This window comes from Choloepus didactylus, chromosome 19, assembly GCF_015220235.1.
Source record: "Choloepus didactylus isolate mChoDid1 chromosome 19, mChoDid1.pri, whole genome shotgun sequence".
Classification (NCBI taxonomy): domain Eukaryota; kingdom Metazoa; phylum Chordata; class Mammalia; order Pilosa; family Megalonychidae; genus Choloepus; species Choloepus didactylus.
Window position 1 is genome coordinate 44,912,532 of NC_051325.1, and position 21,925 is coordinate 44,934,456.

General features: G+C 38.1%; 1 protein-coding gene across 3 annotated transcripts in view; it reads left to right on the forward strand.

Annotated features, from left to right (window-relative positions):
* Positions 1 to 21,925, forward strand: part of TOP1 (DNA topoisomerase I) — a 97,177-nt gene that overhangs the window by 25,897 nt on the left and 49,355 nt on the right. For all 3 annotated transcript variants that reach the window (XR_005213223.1, XM_037812465.1, XM_037812466.1), the window contains exon 3: positions 6,285 to 6,387. Coding sequence is in view for 2 of the 3 variants with exons in the window: in XM_037812465.1 (XP_037668393.1) it covers positions 6,285 to 6,387 (103 nt within the window). In the remaining variant the exon portion in view is untranslated. The remainder of the gene's footprint in view (positions 1 to 6,284; positions 6,388 to 21,925) is intronic.

Genomic DNA, 21,925 nt, shown 5'->3' on the forward strand with positions numbered 1-21,925 from the left:
AGGCACAATTATAAGCAGGTTTAGCCTCTCCTTTGCAGTAGCAAAAGCTTGATAATTTTTAAAAATAACTTTTTATTATAAAGGTAATTTATTGTGGGGAAAAAAATTGGAAAACAAGGCCAAGTATATACACAGAAACTCAGGTTGCCCATAAGTTTACCACTCAGAGGTAACTGCTTTTAACATTTTGGAGTCTGGCTTCTAGTCTCTTGTGTGTATGTATGTGTGTTGACTTATACATAGAGTAATTTATATTTATATTTATATATATATATATATATATATATATATATATATATATATATATATATATATATATACCCAAATCATAAACTTGAACCATAATAGGAGGCTTAATGTTCTGAGATATGTTTACTGAATCTGGCCTAAAAACAAAAACAGCACATGCTTCATTCCAGGCTGTAGTGCTGGTGGCATGTATTGTCATTATTATGATTTTAACAAAAAGTTTTTGGTTTGGGGCAGAAGTAAAGAGTTAGAATTGTCAAATAAACATGGGCCACCAACCCTGTGTGTTAGACTTGAGACTTCTGGAAGTTGGAGGGTTCTGAATGCTGCATTAAAGATTGGGTTCCAGTCCTACTTCTGATACCACATGATTTTATTATTCCCATCTTGTTTTTTGACTAAACCGAAATTCTTAAGCCTAAGGATCTGGTACTACAAATTTCTGTTTCCCCAGAGTCTGACACAGAGGATTATTCAAATATAGCTTTGTTTGCTGTGAGCTAGGAATGGGATGAACATACACAGTGCCAACACATTATTAGTTGTCGATTGCTGCAAAACACATTATCAGAAAAATTGACAGCTTAAAACAACAACAAGCATTTATCTTCTCACATAGTTTCTGTCAGTTAGAAATTGGTTTTTTTGGCTCAGGGTCTGTCACGAGGTTGCAGTCAACATGTCAGCCATGGCTACAGTCATCTGAAGTATTGACTAAGGCTTCCAAAGTGGCTCAGTCACATGGCTGTTGGCAGGAAGCTTCAGTGCCTTCCCACATGGACCTCCCTGTAAGGCTGTTTGAGTGTCCTAACAGTATGGCAGCTGGCTTACCCCAGAGCAAGGAGAGAGCAATGAGGAAGCTACAACACCTTTTATGACTTAGTGTTGGAAGTCACATACTGATGTTCCTACTTTATCCTTTTTGTTAGAAGTGAACGCTAAACCCATCTGCACTCAAGGGGAAGGGAATTAAGCTATGCCTCTTGAAGAATCTATTGAACATATTTTAAAACCACCACATGCTTGCTGGAAAAACTGTAACATAAACTTCTAGTTGATCCATACTCAACATTGGGGTGACCTGACCTAAGAGGCTATGTAACTAAAATATTTCCTTTCCTTAAAGTATAGCTGGGTAATTTGTTTTTTTTTTTTAAAATAAATCCAGGGTATCTAAAAAGGCACAGAACATTAGAAAAAGTTAGGAAAAACAAAACAGTCAGACAGCATCTGTCACAGGTTACAAATTAGGAAAGGTAACTGAATTGAATTAAAGTTCTTTGCATCTTTAGTTGTGGGTTGAAATCTCTTCAGTGCAATTAATTCTGATCACAAGTCAGGGTGGTATCCAAAATTGTCCTGTCTATTTACAATGGGAATTGTTTAAGGCCAATTAATACCAAATACCCATTTGGCAGATAAATTTTTAAATAACCATGATCTTTGAAGTATTTCTTTACTTAACTCCATAACCCATTCCCACCAAGATTTGGGAATCCACTGACTTGGTTTGAGCAGAGGCAAATACTTTCGGGTTGCTTCCAGTCATGATGGGACTACATTTACCCTCCTGCCTTAAACAACTAGAAAAATGGTCAGAATATATAAAAACAACTGTTTTCAAACAATGAACAAGAAGACCAGAAGTATGACCCCTGAGAGAAGAGAAACAAATGAGATGAGCCCTACTATTGACCTTGGAGTTGCCAAACAATACAGAAAGCTTCCTGTATTGAAAAGAGAAGAAATTGGAATTCAAAAAATGAGTCAACTTAAGTTGCAGGGCAGAATAATGGAGAAATGGGAGTGTGCTGATTTGGATGTATTATGTCACCCAAAATGCCATGTTCTTTGATGCAGTCTTGTGGGGGCAAACATATTAATGTTGATTAGATTAGAATCCTTTGAGTGTTTCAGTGGAGATGTGAATTAATCACCTGTGGATGAGACCTTGGATTAAGTCACTGGAGTCCTATAAAGGAGTTCACAGACAGAAGGACCTCAGAGCAGCTAAGAGTGACATTTTGGAGAGCATCTGAGAGAAACATTTTGGAGACAGATGTTGAAAGCAGACTTTTGCTGACACTTTGGAAATGCTAGCCCAGAGTTTGCTCTGGAGAAGCTAAGAGAGGATAAAACTCCCCAAGAGAAACAGTTTAAAGAATGCACAGGAGCTGAAAGAGGAGCTGGAACGCAATCTGGGATCAGCAGGCACTAGCCACATGTCTTCCGAGCTAGCAGAGGTTTTCTGGACGCCATTGGCCTTCCTTCAGTGAAGGTATACTCATGAAGCCTTAATTTGGACATTTTCGTGGCCTTCAGACTATAGATTTGTAATCAAATAAACCCCCTTTATAAAAGCCAGTTTCTGGTGTTTTCGGTAACAGCCCCATTAGCAAACCAGAACAGAGAGCTATGCAGAAAAAGAGTTCCAGAAGTTCGCATACAAATTTCCTGGGGTCTTTGCTGAATACTAAAATGCATATGCATACGTTGAAACTCCATATTGTGAAACAAATAGCAACTGTGAAACTGTGACTGTACATTTCCCATAGCTTACATGGGGCTGGGAATTGTACAGATTCCCCCCAAGCCAGAGTAAAGAGTCCTTGTTGATCACTCTGGGCATTCAGTACAGATCTCCAATGGGCCACAACTTAGTAGTGGGGCTAAACTATCCTTAAAGTAAAGATACTCGAGACCTGTTTTAACAAAAGTTTAAAAACAAGCCTCAAAAGGATCAATCCAAACCATAAGTAACCAGCTACTGGATCAAAGCAAAATGCTCTTTAAAGGATGACAACAAAATCCAGCCAAACAACAATGTCCAACATCAAATAAGATATTATTAGGCATGCCATGAAGTAGGAAGATGTGATAATCTCAAGAAAATGCTGTCAGTTGAAAAAGGCCCAAATGGAGGAGATGATGGGATATATAGAAAAGGATGTTAAAAACAGCTATTGTAACTATATCGAGATATTTAAAGGAAAATAATGAGGAAAGAAATGATTGATATAAAAAAACCAAATAGAAGTAAAAATTAAAAATTTATAAGCAAGGATAAACAGATTAGATACTACAGAAGGGAAAGTTAGTGAACTTGAATAAAGACAATAGAAACTATCCAAAGTGATGCACGGTGGGGGGAGGGGTGGAATACTGAGAAAAAAAGAGAGAGAATAGAGTCTCAGCTATGGAATTATATTCTAATACATGTGTAATTCAAGCCCCAGAAAGGAAAGGGAAGGCAGAAAAGAAGCATTTAAAGAAGTAATAGCCAAGATTTTTAGAAAAATTTGGAAATTATAAACCCACATATCCAGAAACTTCATGAAACCTCAAGCAAGATAAATGAAAAGTATACCACGACACATAATAATCACACTCCTAAAAACCAGTGATTAAAGAGAACAAAAAGCTTCCCAAGAAAAATCCAGTGCTAAAACTCTTAGGAAATATGAAGAATAGAAGCTGTTTTACTTTCCTAGGCTGCACAAGCAAATACCATGAAATGGGTCAGGTGAAACAATAGGAATTTATTTGCTCACATTTTTGAGGCTGGGCAAAAGTGCAAATCAAGGCATTATCAAAGCAATGCTTTTTTCCGGAACACTGGCATTCTGGGGCTGGCAATTGGTGGTCCTTGGTCCTTAGTTTGTCAAATAGTAAGGCACATGGTTCATCTCCTGATCTCTCCCTTCTCTTCAGGGTTCCATTGATATTCAGCTTCTTGCTTTCTGTGGCTTTCTCTCTCTCTGTCTGAATTGCATTCTACATACAAAGGACTCCAGTAATAGGATTATGACCCATCTTTCATTGGGCTGGGCCACACCTTGCTTGAAGTAACCTCATCAAAAGGTCCTATTTATAGTAGGTTCATGCCCACAGAAATGGATTAGGTTTAAGGACATGTTTTTCTGAGGTACATGAAGCTTCAAACCACCACAGAAGGGGGAATGTCTTCTGCCTAATAGATACTTAGCATCATACTTGATGTTAACAGACCTGAATGCTTTCCCCTAAATTTTGGAACAAGGCAAGGTTGTTTACTCTCACCACTTCTATTCAAGTATTATTGGAGGTCCTAGACATTATTATAGGGAAAAAAAAAAATAAAAGTCATGTAAAGTGGAAAGGAAAAAGTAAAACTGTCATTTTTGCAAATGACATGAATGTTTACATAGAAAATTCTAAGGAGTCCTCCAGAAAGCTACTAGAACTAATAAATGAGTTTATAAGTTTGTAGAATACAAGGAATTTCTATATACTAGCAATGAACAATTGAAAACTGAAAGTTTTTAAAATACCATTTACAATGGCATCAAAACATGAAATACTTAAAATATGTGCAAGACTGGATACTATAATACATTACTGAGAGAAATTGAAGACCTTAAAAAATTGGTTCTAAAAATGTAAGATTTCTCCAGATTCGCAGCAACATAATAGGACACTTGTTGGAAATGCGAATTTTCAGGCCTCACCCCAGACTTGCTGAATCAAAAATCTGTAGATAGGACACAGTAAGCTGCATTTTTAACAAGTCTTCAGGGATATTCTGATACACATTAGAGCTTGAGAGCCACTGACTTAAGTGGAGGATATATGGTTGTTCATGGATCAACTCCTGTTTTGGTGTCACTTCTCTCCAAATTATCCTATAGAATAAATAAAACCGATCCCAGCTGGCTTTTTTTCTCTTTCTCTTTTTCCCTTTTCAGAAGAAATTGACTAGCTGAATCTACAACTTACGTGGAAATGCAGGGGACGTAGCCAAAACAATTTTGAAAAAGAACCAAAGTTAGAATATTTTACTACTTACTGTGAAGCTATAGTAATCAATAGAGTGTGTTTTTGTATAAGAATAGAATAAAGAGTCCAAAAATAGACCTACACTTACTGTCACTGGATTTTCCCTAGAAGGAAAAACTAATAAGATCGGCTTCATTGAAATTTAAAAATTCTGTTCTTTGAAAGACAGTGAAGAAATTCTAAAAGAGGAAGCCAGTGACTGGGAGAAAATATCCACAATACTTATACCTAACAAATAATTTGTCATCCGGAATGTATAAAGAACTCTTACAAATCAGTAGTAGAAGACAAAAAATAAAGAATGGTGAAAAGATTTGAGCGGATGTGTTACTAAAGAAGATATATGAATGGCCAATAAGCACATGAAAAGATGCTCATCATTAAACATCATTTAATCATCCAGGAGATGTAAATAAAAACCATAGTGAGAAACCACTACACCCCCACTAGAATGGCTAAAATTAAAGACTGATAGTATGAGCTGTTGGTGAGAATTTGTAGTAGGTAGAACTCTATTGCTTTGTTGGTAGAAATACATAATATGGTACAGCCACTTGGGAATACAGCTTCACAGTTTCGTGTAATGTTGAACATATACTTATAATCCAGCAGTTCCACTCCCAGATATTTACCTAAGGGAAATAAAAATGTCCATACAAAGACTTGTATATGAATGCTCCTAGAAGATTTATTCATAATAACTAATACCTGGAAACACTCAAATGTTCATCAGTAGGTGAATGGATAAATAAATGTGATATGTCCATACAGTGGAATAAAATGGAATGAACTACTGATACATTCAGCAACATGTATGGATCTCAAAAGCATGATGATGAGTGAAAGAAGCCAAGACGTAGAAGAGTAAATCCTCTACGATTTCACGTATATGAAACTCCAGGAAATTTGACACATCTAATCTATAATGCTATCTGATCAGTGTTTGCTTCGGACCCAGGGGTGGAATGGGGAAATTGTTGCTTCCTTTCACCATAGAATTGATGTTTTTCCTGCATTTTTCTAACACATTTCTGTTTTAGAGCCAAAGTAATGAGATTCCTTTTCTTCTTTATAAAATCTTTCCTTCCAAATGGAATGTGCAATTATGGCTTCCATGCCATCTAAATCCTGTCATTCTGCTTCTTCATCACCTTATCAAGAAAGCTGTGGGAAAATAACTCATGACTTACTCTTAACTGAACCATCTCCTTTGGTTGCAGATTCCCACAAACACAAAGATAAACACAAAGATCGAGAACACCGGCACAAAGAGCACAAGAAGGACAAGGAGAAGGACCGGGAAAAGTCTAAGCATAGTAACAGGTAAGGGTTAAGTGGACAAGTACCTTATCTTTCATCAGTTGGTTGGCCTTGGTTTGGCTCACCTAGAGTAGACCTAACTCAAACCACAGGTAATTAGTACAAATAGCAAAACAAGCAGAGGCCGTACTTGATCCTGGAGTTGCTAGTAGGATGACCTTAATAATTCAGGCCTTACTTGGGATGCCATTGTTCACATCAGGAGGTACAAAGCAATATGATAAACTTTCTTTCAATATATAAACAGAATTTTTTACTAAGTCACCTGTGGAGTCACTGTAACAGATGATGGCATTTAATCAAGTGTCCAGAGAGACCTTGCCTTGAAAAATGATGATTGGATTGGAAACCTGATTATTTTTCTTCCTGTACTTTACAGGGTGTTAAATTAAGTGTTCGTAACTTTGGCTTCAGTGGTTTGTGAGCCGCTAAAATGTTATGTAAAATGTTGGGTGTATTAGATTTTTCTGGAGAGGGGGTTCCTAGCTTTCATCAGATTATCAGAGTGGTTCAGCTCCTACAAAAACCAGTTACCACCAGGATAATGAAACCCAGTAGTGCTGACCTCTGGGATCTAAGCCCTAGAGAGATGTTCTCCTTGTTCATTTTGCTCAGTGTTTTGTGTGAGAGGGAAGTGGATAAACAAAGCCCTAGGATATCTTTGGTACAGCACTGCTTGCTGAAATTGGTAATTTTGCTTCCATTTTTATTTTAAGGCAGTTGATGGTGGGAAAGTCATATGGTCTTCCAGTAGTGACTTTGAGCTTTCTTAGCAGCTTTGGTAGAAGGGATTCATCGTTTGTTATAAATGCCTTCAGCCTAGAGTCCTTCAGAATGATTTCACTAGCTTGGCTTTACTAGTAAATCCTTAGACAAATTAAAATGAGAATTGCTTTCTAAGTCTTCTTGGCTTTTTATGGCTCATTAAAATAACCAGATTGATTTTCTCTAGTGGGGGTGTTTCTTCATGAATAACAACCATGTCTACAGCCTTTTTACCACACCACTCACTCTTTTTTACCATCTGATTACCTAGTTTCCTTTTTCATTACTCTAGTGAATTTAACCTCAGTAATGCATCCACTCTCAGTTCACAGGAATCTTTTCTTCTCCAGTTTATAGTTGTTCAGCCTATATTAATATCAAACAAAATAGGTTGTTGATTTGAGAGCAAAGAATATTGCCAAGGGTAAAGAAATTCATTTCATAAAGATAAAAAGGTCAGTAATTCAGGGGGACATAGCAATTACAAATGTTTATGTACTAATATCAGAGCTTGAAAATACATGAAGCAAAAACTGATGAAACTGTAAGGAGAAATAGACAAATTTACAGTTTTAGTCATAGCTTTCTCAATATTCGATAGTACAAGTAGACAAAATCAGTAAGGATCTAGAAGAACATCATCAACTGATTTAATCAACATGTATAGACTTTAATCCAACAGCAGCAGCAGAATACATACTCTTTACAAGTGCATGCATTTATCAAGATACACCGTATTCTGGATGATAGTTGCCCAGCCCTTTTTTCTAAAACCCTGTTTGTACTACTCTGCCACCTCTCTTGCCATTTACTCTTCTCACATTGCAGATCCAGTCACACTTCTTTTCAGTTATTCAAGCACAGCATATTTTCTGGTATTTCTAGGCCTTGGAACATGCTATAGCCAGTTCTTAAATACTCTATTGCCCTCTTAATATCATTCTTATAGTTGCAGCTTAGACTTTACTTCTTTACCCTTCGTATTAAGTGACACTTCCCTCTGCTCTCATGACACCCTGAATACATGCCTGTCCTAGTAGTTACCAGCCTGCATTAGTGTTGGGATTGTCTGCTTATCTGTATGCCCTACTGGACTCTTAAGTTCCCTGGGAGCAAGAGGTGGTCTACAGTTTATATCTTCAAGACCTGATGTAGATTTGGCAGATAGGTGGCACTTACTAGTATGTATGAATTTAATCAGTGACTAGGTGATCTAAGGGGACACAAACTCCCATCTTTTATGTTCTCTCTAGTCACGTTTCTCAGTCTTCTACAGGGTATTTCCCTTTGGCTATCCCGTTTGTCAAACAAATATTTTTATGCTGCCTGCCATGTTAATGCAGGTCCTTGGTAAATAAGTTTGGCCTTTCCCTGCATTATCAAAATCTTCTCTTTTTAAAAATATAGGATGTGAGTTTGGCGGTGCTTTTCTTGAAAAGCCTACAACAACTTATTAGCCTTTACCTAAGAGAAGATCTCATCCTGGCCCAGCCATTTAGGTCTCATGTGATCTTGGATAAGTTACCTAACCTTCCTCAACTCAGCTTCCTCATTTTCCTCAGTTGTTTTCATATTAATTCATGCTTCAGAGGGAACCCCTGGGGATTAATAAATATAAAAGCTCTTTGTGAACTGCTCTACAGATTTGAGGAAATGATGTGTTATTATAAAAAGCATGCTTTCCCAAAATTATAGCATGGGCAAAATCAGGAATTTGGTTTTATGCAATTTTGTACCTTTTAATATTTTCTCTATGTCTAATCAGAATATTTAAGAAAATATTAGACTGTCGGTCCAGAGGCATTGGAAAAACCTGGCCTGAGTTTCTGTTTATATATGGCTAAATGTAAAATATAGGATGTGAGGTTTTGATAATGCAGGGAAAGGCCTGTGGTTTCTAATTCACATATAAGTTTAAGACAGTTTAACCAGATGATGTATTGTAAGCAAACTTATAAATACTTCGTATTTTGACTTCTGGCGCAGTACCTCTTAGCAACAAAGGAAGTATATTTGGTTAGATTACAGTAAAATTCTTTATACTGCATTCCTTTTTGTTAAATGACTTCATATCGTTCTCATAGTTTTGGGTTTCTTTCAGCTTCCTTCTGTAGCTGATTAAGGGAATCTTGAGAATTGTTTAATCACTTCTGAAGCCCACAATAATTAAGATTTATCATGTTCTATTCCAAAATATGTCATTTGATACTCTTTGCTAATCAGTCCTAGCTAATTCTGTGACTACTCATTAGAAAGGAAACAAGTTTTTACTCTAGTGCGTTTCTACGTTCCTTCCTTTTCTGCTAGGTACTGGCATCGATCACTTGTCATTGGGCTGTACTTAGGACCCAAATTTAAGATGCCTCTTTCTCCTGTGTAGTAACAGTCCTACATACTTGGAGTATCAGAGTGGGAAACCATCCTTTCTGCTCTGATAGAAGAGTCTGTGGCCCTATCTTCAAGAGATCTCATTTATTTAGTTTCTTCTTAATTGCCCTTACTCAAGATACAAAATAAGGGAGAAAGTATTGAAGATCATGCCATCTTAGCTCCTCTTTATGTGTACAGGAGCCTGAGGTGATGTGACCAGTCACACGGCAATGTGGTAGCAGGGTAAGTATACAGACCAGGGTTCCTGAGTCCTGGTATGTCCCCCCACCCTCACTGCATTATTTTCACTTGAAAAAAAAATCTCCTGTAAGGGAGGTTAGCTGTGTCTGCAAAATATCTGTGTTTAATTACAGTCATTCCTTCCTTGTATGCATGTGATAGGCAGCTCAGGTTTTAAAATGCCGGGTTATTTCATATGCTGCCTTTTCTCTTTGGGCACCAAATACCTTAATTTTTTTTGTACTAGAAACATTAATCTCATCAAATTCTGACCCTATGAAACCCCATCCCTGATTGACTCTTGTTTGGCCTGTAACATCAGAGGAAGAACTCATGCCAAAATCAAAAATAATTTCTTCTATCATCATTTGTCTCTGACATGGCTCCTTTCTGTTAGTATCAATATTTAGCACTTCAGGTCCATTTTTAAAAAAATTAAATTAATTTTTGAAAATTCTGGTAACACACATTATATGTATCAGTTCAGTGACATTAATTACAATTTTATAGTGTTGTGCTACCATCACAACTATCCATAACCAAAACAGAATCTCTGTACCCAGTAAGCAATAATTCCATTTTTCCTTCCCCTATCCTCTGATAACCTCTAGTCTACTCTATGTCTTTATGAATTTGTTTATTCATTTAAGTAGAATCGTATAACATTTGTCCTTTTCTGTCTTGCCTAGTTCATTCAACATGTCTTTAAAATTCATCCATGTTGTTGCATGTTTCAGAACTTTATTCTTCTTTACTACTAAATAGTCCATTCTTTGTATACACTATGTTTTGTTTATCCATTTGTCTGTTGACGGACACTTGGGGTTGCTTCTGTCTGTTGGGAATTATGAATATTGCCACTATGAACATCAGTGTGCAAATACCTGTTCGAGTCCCTACTTTCAGTTATTTAGGGTATAAACCTAGAAGTGGGATTGCCAGGTCATTTGATAATTCTATACCTAACTTTCTGAGGAGCTGCCAAACTGTATTCCACAGAGGCCTGCACCCTTTTACATTCCCACCCACAATGAACAAGTGTTCCTGTTTTTCCACATCCTCTTCAACACTTACTTTTTTGTTTTTGCTTTTTTGTGTTTTTTGTTTGTTTGTTTGTTTTTTAGTAGTAGCCATTCTAGTGGGTTTGAAACGATATCTCATTGTATTTGATTTGCATTTCCTTAATGGCTAATGATGACCATCTTTCCATGTATGTTGGCCATTAGTATATCGTCTTTGGAGAAATGTCTATTCAAGACTTTTGCCCATTTTTAAATTGGGTTGTTTATCTTTGTGTTGTTGACTTGTAGGATTTCTTCATATATTCTGGATTTTAAAATCTTATTGAACATGTGGTTTCCACATATTTTTCTTTTTACTTGCATGATGAGGTCCTTTGCACAAAAGTTTTAAATTTTGATGAAGTCCCATTTATCTCTTTTCTCTCTTGTTGCTCGAGCTGTTGTTATAAATCTAAGAAACCGTTGCCTAACACAAGGTCCTGAAGGTGCTTCCTTAGATTTTCTTTTAGGAGTTTGGGTTCTTATATTTAGGTCTTTAATTCCTTTTGAGTTAATTTTTATATAGGGTGTAAGGTAGAGATCCACCTTCATTCTTACACATATTTAGATAATCCCGTTTCTCCAGCACCACTTGTTGAAGACACTATTCTGTCTCCATTGAGTGGACTTGGCACCCTTGTCAAAAATCAATTGGCCATAGATGTGAGGGTTTATTTGTGAACTCTCAATTTGATTCCATTAGTCAGGAGTCTGGCCTTCTGCCAGTTCCATGCGGTTTTGATTCCTGTAGCTTTGTAATAAGTTTTACAATCCGGAAGAAAGTCTTCCAACATTGTTCTTCTTTTTCAAGATGGTTTTGGCTATTTGGGATTCCTTACTCTTCCATATAAATTTGATGATTGGTATTTCAATTTCTGCAAAGAGGGCTGTGTTGAAATTTTGATTGGGATTGCATTAAGTCTGTAAATTGCTTTGGGTAGATTGACATTTTAACAATATTTAGTCTCTCAATTTGTAACACAGAATGTCCTTCCATTTCTTTTGGTCATCTTTGATTTCTTTTTGCAATGTTTTATAGTTTTCCACATGCAAATCCCTTACATCCGTGGTTAAATTTATCCCTAGATATTTAAATCTTTTAGTTGCTATTGTAAATGGAATATTTTACTTGATTTCCTCTTTACTTTGTTCTGCATTAGTGTTGAGAAGCACTACTGATTTTTCTGTATTGCTCTTGTAGTCAGCCACTTTGCTGAATTTGTTTATTAACTCTAGTAGCTTTGTTTTGGATTTTCAGGATTTTCTGTATATTGGATCATGTTATCTGCAAATAGGGAAAGTTTTACCTTTTCCTTTCCAATTTGGATGCCTTTTTATTTCTTTTTCTTGTCTAATTGCTCTGACTAGAACTTCCAGTACACTGTTGAGTAACAGGGGTAACAGTGGGCATACTTGTTCCGAATCTTAGGGATAAAGCTTTAGGTCACTATTGATATATGAAGTTAGCAGTGGGTTTTTCATATAGCCCTTTATCATGTTGAGGAACTTTCCTGCTATTCGTAGTTTTTTGAGTGTCTTTATCAAGAAGTGGTGCTGAATTTTGTCACATACCTTTTCTTGAGTCAGTTGAGATCATATTTTTTCCCTTTGTTCTATTAATGGTGTATTACATTAATTGATTTTCTCATACTGAACCACCCTTGCATTCCTGTCATAAATCCCACTTGATCATGGTGTATAATTCTTTTATTGTGCTGTTGGATTTGGTTTCCTGGTAATGTTTTTTTTTTTTTTTTTTGAGGATTTTTGCATCTATATTCAAATAGGGGATATTGATCTATAAATTTATTATGATATCTTTATCTGGCTTTTGTATGAGAGTGATGATGACTCATAGAATGAGTTAAGGAGTGTTCCCTCCTCTTCTCCTTTTTGGAACGGTTTGAGCAGGATTGGTGTTGATTTTTCTATGAATGGATTTTTTTCTTTTTTGGGGAGGCTTTTGATGACTGATTCAATCTCTTTACTTATTATTGGTCTGTTGAGATCTCCTTCTTGGGTCATTGTATGTAGATGTGTGTTTCTAGGAATTTGTCCATTTCATCTAGGTCATCTAATTTGTTAGCATACATTTGTTCAAAATATTCTCTTATAATCCTTTTTATTTCTTGTGGGGCCGGTAGTAATGTCCCCTCTTTTGTTTCTGATTTTAGTTGTTTCTGTCTTCTCTTTTTTTCTTTGTCAGTTTAGCTAAAGGTTTGTCAATGTTAGTGATGTTTCCAAAGACCCAACTTTCAGTTTTGTTTATTCTGTTTTAAAATTCTTTTTAAAATTCATTTTTCTCCATTCTAATATTTGTTATTTCTTTCCTTTTGCTTGCTTTGGGTTTAGTTTACTCTTTTTTTCTATATCCTCCAGTTGTAAGGTTAGGTCTCTGATTTGAGATTTTTCTTTTTTATAATATAAACATTTAGAGCTCTAAATTTCCGTCTCAGCACTGCCTATGCGACATCTTGTAAGTTTTGGCATATTGTGTATTCATTTCCATTTGCCTCAAGATGTTTCCTGATTTTCCTTGTAAATTTTTTTATTTGATCCATTGGTTGTTTAAAAGTGTGTTGTTCTGGGTCCTTTTTAAAAATATATTAATACTCTTAAAAGAAACAAAAGGAATACTTTTTCTAGAATGCCAGGGACTCACTGGGCTTTTAGGGTCTTACTGTATGACTCTTACAGTTTGTGTTCTTAACAATAAATTATCTTTTTACTACAGATTGTATATAAACAAAATATTACTAAAAACAATATTTGCAGGAGCTTTTAGAAAATAAGACTGTCACATGTGAAAATCGAGATTCCTTGTGCTAGGTTTTGACTGTGCATCCCTGACCAATTTTAAACCTGACACTCAGACTGGGGTGACAAATTTGTAGAAAGCCAGGGAAGGCAGAAAACTACTGCTGTGAAATAGTAAGGGGGAAATACTTTTCCAGCCTTACTGGCAGTGCTAATCTATACTGTCATGGTGAGAAACATCTGAGAATAATGCTGCTTTTGGTTTCTGCTTTCCCCTTGGTTCCAAATGCTACATAAATTGGAATGGAGAGAATGTAGGATTTTTAGGTAATTGCATTTGAATTAAGCATCCAGTTTTTCTGATTAGGGGAGATTTTTCTGAAAGTAATCAAATTTGAAAGATTTATTTACTGCTTTTTTTTTTTTTTTTTAATTTGAGAAGGTTCATTTTTGTGTGTGTGTGTGTGTGTTTTTTTTAATCATCATTTTATTGAGATATATTCACATACCATGCAGTCATACAAAACAAATTGTACTTTCGATTGTTTACAGTACCATTACATAGTTGTACATTCATCACCTAAATCAATCCCTGACACCTTCATTAGCACACACACAAAAATAACAAGAATAATAATTAGAGTGAAAAAGAGCAATTGAAGTAAAAAAGAACACTGGGTACCTTTGTCTGTTTGTTTCCTTCCCCTACTTTTCTACACATCCATCCATAAACTAGACAAAGTGGAGTTTGGTCCTTATGGCATTCCCAATCCCACTGTCACCCCTCATAAGCTACATTTTTATACAACTGTCTTCGAGATTCATGGGTTCTGGGTTGTAGTTTAATAGTTCCAGGTATCCACCACCAGCTACCCCAATTCTTTAGAACCTAAAAAAGGTTGTCTAAAGTGTGCGTAAGAGTGCCCACCAGAGTGATCTCTCGGCTCGTTTTGGAATCTCTCTGCCACTGAAGCTTATTTCATTTCCTTTCACATCCCCCTTTTGGTCAAGAAGATGTTCTCCATCCCATGATGCCGGGTCTACATTCCTCCCCGGGAGTCATATTCCACGTTGCCAGGGAGATTCACTTCCCTGGGTGTCTGATCCCACGTAGGGGGGAGAGCAGTGATTTCACCTTTCAAGTTGGCTTAGCCAGAGAGAGAGGGCCACATCTGAGCAACAAAGAGGCATTCAGGAGGAGACTCTTAGGCACAAATATAGGGAGGCCTAGCCTCTCCTTTGTTACTGCTTTTTTAATGAGCGATTTTCTCAATCTCTGTTTATCTGTACATCAGTTTAACAGAGGTAAGTAGAGACTATTGGGTAGTTCAGAAATGAAGAAAGTGAGTACCACCCTGATTCATATAGGAGTCAGTAAAATAGAAGTCAAGATCCAGGTCTTGCCACTTACTAGCTGTATGTCCTAATGCAAGCCATTTAACTTCTCTGGGTCTTGTTTTCTGTTTTGGTCTAATGTTGATAACAGTACTTGCCTTGTTAAGTTTCCAGATTTGTGGTGATAGAATTTGATGCAATTATGCACATGATAGCTCTTTGGAAACTGTAACATACTAAATCATTGAGATGATGATTATGATGATGATGATCACAAAGCCTGGTAATAGAATCTAGTTACTGATAATATCTAATTGAAAGCCCTGTTTTTTCAGTTATATCTAGCACTATTATAATGGACTGTATTCAGTGTTTTTAGTAGTTCATGGTGGTGATGAATAGAAAGGAGCATTCCAGGCAGGGAGAAAAGCATAAAAATACATGGAAGCCGGAGGAACCTAAGATGACGGCTAGGTGAGACAGGGCAAAAAACACCTCCGTGAAAAATACTAGATAAAAACCAGAAAGTGACCCATAACACCAGTTCCAGCGATGCATCAGCCAGACAAGGTCTGCTAAATCTACACGGACCGTGCATTTGGTGAAACCAGGAGTCTACATTCTGAAATGAGTGAGTGAGCCGGCTGAAAGTCCGGCGGCCCCACTGCTGTGTGGGGAGACCATGGGTTGGTGTTTGCAGACAGACTAGTTTTTTTTTTAAAAAAAAAAAAAACAACCCAGGACTCAGCTGTGGATATGATGGGGAGAACCACGCAGTGAAGCACAGCAGGAGCGGACTGTACCAATGCCTTAGTGTCTGGCATGGAGGATAGCCCTTCCCACACCTGCTGCTGATTGTGTCAGGGCCAGGTGGGCAGAGGGGAGCCAAAAGGAGAAAGAAACTGCGCCCCTTGCAGCCATCTCCCTGGCGAGCTGGGGACCCTCCTGCCCGGGGCCAGACCCACAGCCCAGAGCCGCACCAAGAAACCCAGTGTGACAGGGAGTGTTTCCAGCAGCACCGTGCGCATGCCACAATATTGGCCATGGACAGTGGCCTTTAGTGCACCCACAGCTAATTGTCCCGGAGCTGAGAAGGTGGAGCTGTGCGAAAAGGGGGAAATTAACACGCCCCATTCAGCCATCTTTACATCAGGCTGGAAACGCCCCTGAATGGCCCTATGGCCCAGGGCTTTCCCGGAGGGCCGGCATGCACTTGTGACGTGGCACAACCTTCCCTCAGCAGAGGTCCTAGAGGAGCACGGCTGAGAAGGGGGACCCACTCGGAAATCCCAGGAACCCTACACCAATACCAAGGATTTGTGGGTCAGCGGCAGGGACAATCTGTGGCAAGACTGAAATGAAGGCTTAGACTCTTGAAACAGCCTTAAATCTCCAGGAACACCTGGGAGGTTTGATTATTAAAGCTGTCCTGTGTCCCTAACCACCCAGACACACGCCCCACATTCAGGGTGGACAGCACCAACAACACACCCAAACTTAGTGCACCAGTTGAACCCCACAAGAATCAGATCCCCACATACCACAAAGACAAAGTTGGGGAGAACTGACTTGAGGGGAATAGGTGACTCGTGGACACCGTCTGCTGGTTAGTTAGAGAAAGTGTATGCCACCAAGCTATAGATCTGACAAGTTAGAGATTGGTATTTTTTATAACTTGAAAGAACCCTATCAAGTAAAGCAAATGCCAAGAGGCCAAAAACAACAGAAAATTTTAAAGCATATGATAAAACCAGATGATATGGAGAACCCAAACCCAAACACCCAAATCAAAAGATCAGAAGACACACAGTACTTGGCGCAATTAATCAAAGAACTAAAGACAAACAATGAGAGCATAGCACAGGATATAAAGGACATAAAGAAGACCCTAGACAAGCATAAAGAAGAAATTGCAGAGGGGAGGCGGGGCAAGATGGCAGACTGGTGAGCTGTAAGTTTTAGTTACTCCTCCAGGAAAGTAGGTAAAAAGCCAGGAACTGCGTGGACTGGACACCACAGAGCAATCTGACTTTGGGCATACTTCATACAACACTCATGAAAATGTCGAACTGCTGAGATCAGCGAAATCTGTAAGTTTTTGCGGCCAGGGGACCCGCGCGCCTCCCTGCCAGGCTCAGTCCCGTGGGAGGAGGGGCTGCCAGCTCCGGGAAGGAGAAGGGAGAACTGCAGTGGTAACCCTTCTCAGAAACTCATTCTACTGATTCATACTCCAACCATAGATAGACTGAGACCAGACTGCAGAGAATCTGAGAGCTGCCAACCCAGCAGAGAGGAGACAGGCATAGAAAAAAAAAATAACACGAAAAACTCCAAAATAAAAGCAGAGGATTTTTGGAGTTCTGGTGAACACAGAAAGGGGAAGGGCGGAGCTCAGGCCTTGAGGCGCATATGCAAATCCCGAAGCAAAGCCGATCTCTCTGCCCTGTGGACCTTTCCTTAATGGCCCTGGCTGCTTTGTCTATTAGCATTTCAATAACCCATTAGATCTCTGAGGAAGGCCCTTTTTTTTTTTTTTTTTTAATCCTTTTTTCTTTTTCTAAAACAATTACTCTAAGAAGCCCAATACAGAAAGCTTCAAAGAATTGCAATTTGGGCACGTCAAGTCAAGAGCAGAACTAAGAGAGCTCTGAGACAAAAGGCAATAATCCAGTGGCTGAGAAAATTCACTAAACACCACAACTTCCCAAGAAAAGGGGGGTGTCTGCTCACAGCCACCATCCTGGTGGACAGGAAACACTCCTGCCCATCGCCAGCCCCATAGCCCAGAGCTGCCCCAGACAACCCAGTGTGACGGAAGTGCTTCAAATAACAGGCACACACCACAAAACTGGGCGTGGACATTAGCCTTCCCTGCAACCTCAGCTGATTGTCCCAGAGCTGGGAAGGTGGAGCAGTGTGAATTAACAAAGCCCCATTCAGCCATCATTTGAGCAGACTGGGAGCCTCCCTACACAGCCCAGCAGCCCAGAACTGCCCTGGGGGGACGGCACTCACCTGTGACATAGCACAGTCATCCCTCAACAGAGGACCCGGGGTGCACAGCCTGGAAGAGGGGCCCACTTGCAAGTCTCAGGAGCCATACGCCAATACCAAAGACTTGTGGGTCAGTGGCAGAGAGAAACTGTGGCAGGACTGAACTGAAGGATTAGACTATTGCAGCAGCTTTAAAACTCTAGGATCATCAGGGAGATTTGATTGTCAAGGCCACCCCCCCTCCCCGACTGCCCAGAAACACGCCCCACATACAGGGCAGGCAACACCAACTACACACGCAAGCTTGGTACACCAATTGGGCCCCACAAGACTCACTCCCCCACTCACCAAAAAGGCTAAGCAGGGGAGAACTGGCTTGTGGAGAACAGGTGGCTCGTGGACGCCACCTGCTGGTTAGTTAGAGAAAGTACTCCACGAAGCTGTAGATCTGATAAATTAGAGATAAGGACTTCAGTAGGTCTACAAACCCTAAAAGAACCCTATCAAGTTCAGCAAATGCCATGAGGCCAAAAACAACAGAAAATTATAAAGCATATGAAAAAACCAGACGATATGGATAACCCAAGCCCAAGCACCCAAATCAAAAGACCAGAAGAGACACAGCACCTAGAGCAGCTACTCAAAGAACTAAAGATGAACAATGAGACCATACTACGGGATATGAAAGAAATCAAGAAGACTCTAGAAGAGCATAAAGAAGACATTGCAAGACTAAATAAAAAAATTGATGATCTTATGGAAATTAAAGAAACTGTTGACCAAATTAAAAAGATTCTGGACACTCATAGTACAAGACTAGAGGAAGTTGAACAACGAATCAGTGACCTGGAAGATGACAGAATGGAAAATGAAAGCATAAAAGAAAGAATGGGGAAAAAAATTGAAAAAATCGAAATGGACCTCAGGGATATGATAGATAATATGAAACGTCCAAATATAAGACTCATTGGTGTCCCAGAAGGGGAAGAAAAGGGTAAAGGTCTAGGAAGAGTATTCAAAGAAATTGTTGGGGATTCAGTTGTTTTTTTTTTTTAATCATTTTATTGAGATATATTCACATACCATGCAGTCATACAAAACAAATCGTACTTTCGATTGTTTACAGTACCATTACATAGTTGTACATTCATCACCTAAATCAATCCCTGACCCCTTCATTAGCGCACACACAAAAATAACAAGAATGATAATTAAAGTGAAAAAGAGCAATTGAAGTAAAAAGGAACACTGGGTACCTTTATCTGTTTGTTTCCTTCCCCTATTTTTCTACTCATCCATCCATAAACTAGACAAAGTGGAGTGTGGTCCTTATGGCTTCCCCAATCCCATTGTCACCCCTCATAAGTTACATTTTTATACAACTGTCTTCAAGATTCATGGGTTCTGGGTTGTAGTTTGATAGTTTCAGGTATCCACCACCAGCTACCCCAATTCTTTAGAACCTAAAAAGGGTTGTCTAAATTGTGCGTAAGAGTGCCCACCAGAGTGACCTCTCGGCTCCTTTTGGAATCTCTCTGCTACTGAAGCTTATTTCATTTCCTTTCACATCCCTCTTTTGGTCAAGAAGATGTTCTCCGTCCCACGATGCCAGGTCTACATTCCTCACCGGGAGTCATATTCCACGGGCAACACTTAATTTTAAAGGCAATTTTTGCTTTAGTACAAAAGTATAAATTTTATAATGACGAATTTATGATCAATGAACATTTCTTTCAAAATCCTACAATAGTTTTGTGTACAGCTGTTTTAAAAAAACATGACATGTCTTATTTTTTTACTTGGAGAATAGTACTTTTTAAATTAACTTTACAGATAAATTTTGACGGATACTTAGAGATAGAATATATAAATATCCTAGGAAAAGCAGTAATAGAAGCACACAGTGGGGACAGTAGGCATCAAATATAATAAAACAAAGAAATATGAAAATAGATTCATGAAAACTTATTCCTTTAAATAAGGTATTGTTAACCTACAGGCCTATTTAACAAAATGTTCATTTTGCTGTATATTTTGTACTTAATGTAAATGTTGCTCTAATCAGATTGCTTTAAAGCACTTTTAATTATATTTGTTTTCTTGTTGAACTAATATATAGAATGAGTAAATATATCTCCCATAAGAAATGTCATTGGTGAGATTGCACTGTCTTGATTATGTAAACATATATATCTTATTTTGGAATAGAATGTAAAAGACTGATACACAATCCTTTCCTTTCAACTTTTCCAAGCAAAATCCCAAAATGTTTTATGACAGATTTTTATCTGGCCATAATCTTAAAATAATCCATGTCTAATTGATACTTTGTCAGGGAGATGCTTTCTCTCTTTTAGTTAAAAATTAAACCTGTATTCTGTATTCCTAGTAATGTTTCACTTTATTTTCAAGTAATTTTGGTGCTATTTAATAATATTTTATAAGAAAAACTACTGGCACTTAAAGTACAATTTAGACTACCATGATTCATGTAGAAATGCTTATAGGAGAGTTGTTTGTTTCTTGTTGGATCCATGCTACTGAACTATATGTACAAATTAATAACTAACAGCTATAAAGTTAAAAAATAAAATAAAATAGAATATCCAAATTTTTTTTTTATATACTTAAATTAGCTTTTATTTTGTAGCCTTTTAATCAGTCTTTCCACTACTGATTGCGTAAGATAAGCATAATTTAGAGTTGTACTTGTAAGTAATTTTTCTCTCTTGTGTACTTTCTAGAATTCATTTCAGACATAATTTTCAATTTTGAATAATAACATTTTTTTTAATCATCATTTTATTGAGATATATTCACATACCACGCAGTCATACAAAACAAATCGTACTTTCGATTGTTCACAGTACCATTACATAGTTGTACATTCATCACCTAAATCAATCCCTGACACCTTCATTAGCACACACACAAAAATAACAAGAATAATAATTAGAGTGAAAAAGAGCAATTGAAGTAAAAAAGAACACTGGGTACCTTTGTCTGTTTGTTTCCTTCCCCTACTTTTCTACACATCCATCCATAAATTAGACAAAGGGGAGTGTGGTCCTTATGGCTTTCCCAATCCCATTGTCACCCCTCATAAGCTACATTTTTATACAACTGTCTTTGAGATTCATGGGTTCTGGGTTGTAGTTTAATAGTTTCAGGTATCCACCACCAGCTACCCCAATTCTTTAGAACCTAAAAAAGGTTGTCTAAAGTGTGCGTAAGAGTGCCCACCAGAGTGATCTCTCGGCTCGTTTTGGAATCTCTCTGCCACTGAAGCTTATTTCATTTCCTTTCACATCCCCTTTTTGGTCAAGAAGATGATCTCCATCCCACGATGCCGGGTCTACATTCCTCCCCGGGAGTCATATTCCACGTTGCCAGGGAGATTCACTTCCCTGGGTGTCTGATCCCACGTAGGGGGGAGGGCAGTGAGAATATCCAAATTTAAGACTCATTGGTGTCCCAGAAGGGGAAGAGAAGGTTAAGGGTCTAGAGGGTATTCAAAGAAATGGTTGGGGAAAACTTCCCATACCTTCTGCACAATATAAATACACAAAGCATAAATGCCCAGCGAACTCCAAGTAGAATAAATCCAAATAAACCCACTCCGAGACATATTCTGATCAGACTGTCAAATACTGAAGAGAAGGAGCAAGTTCTGAAAGCAGCAAGAGAAAAGCAATTCACCACATACAAAGGAAACAACATAAGACTAAGTAGTGACTACTCAGCAGCCACCGAGGAGGTGAGAAGGCAGTGGCATGAAATATTTAAAATTCTGAGAGAGAAAATTTTCCAACCAAGAATACTTTATCCAGAAAAACTCTCCTTCAAATTTGAGGGAGGGTTTAAATTTTTCACAGACAAACAAATGCTGAGAGATTTTGCTAATAAAAGACGTGCCCTACTTCAGATTCTAAAGGGAGCCCTACCGACATAGAGACGAAGAAAGGAGAGAGAGAGAGAGAGAAATTTAACAGACATATATAGAACATTACATCCCAGGT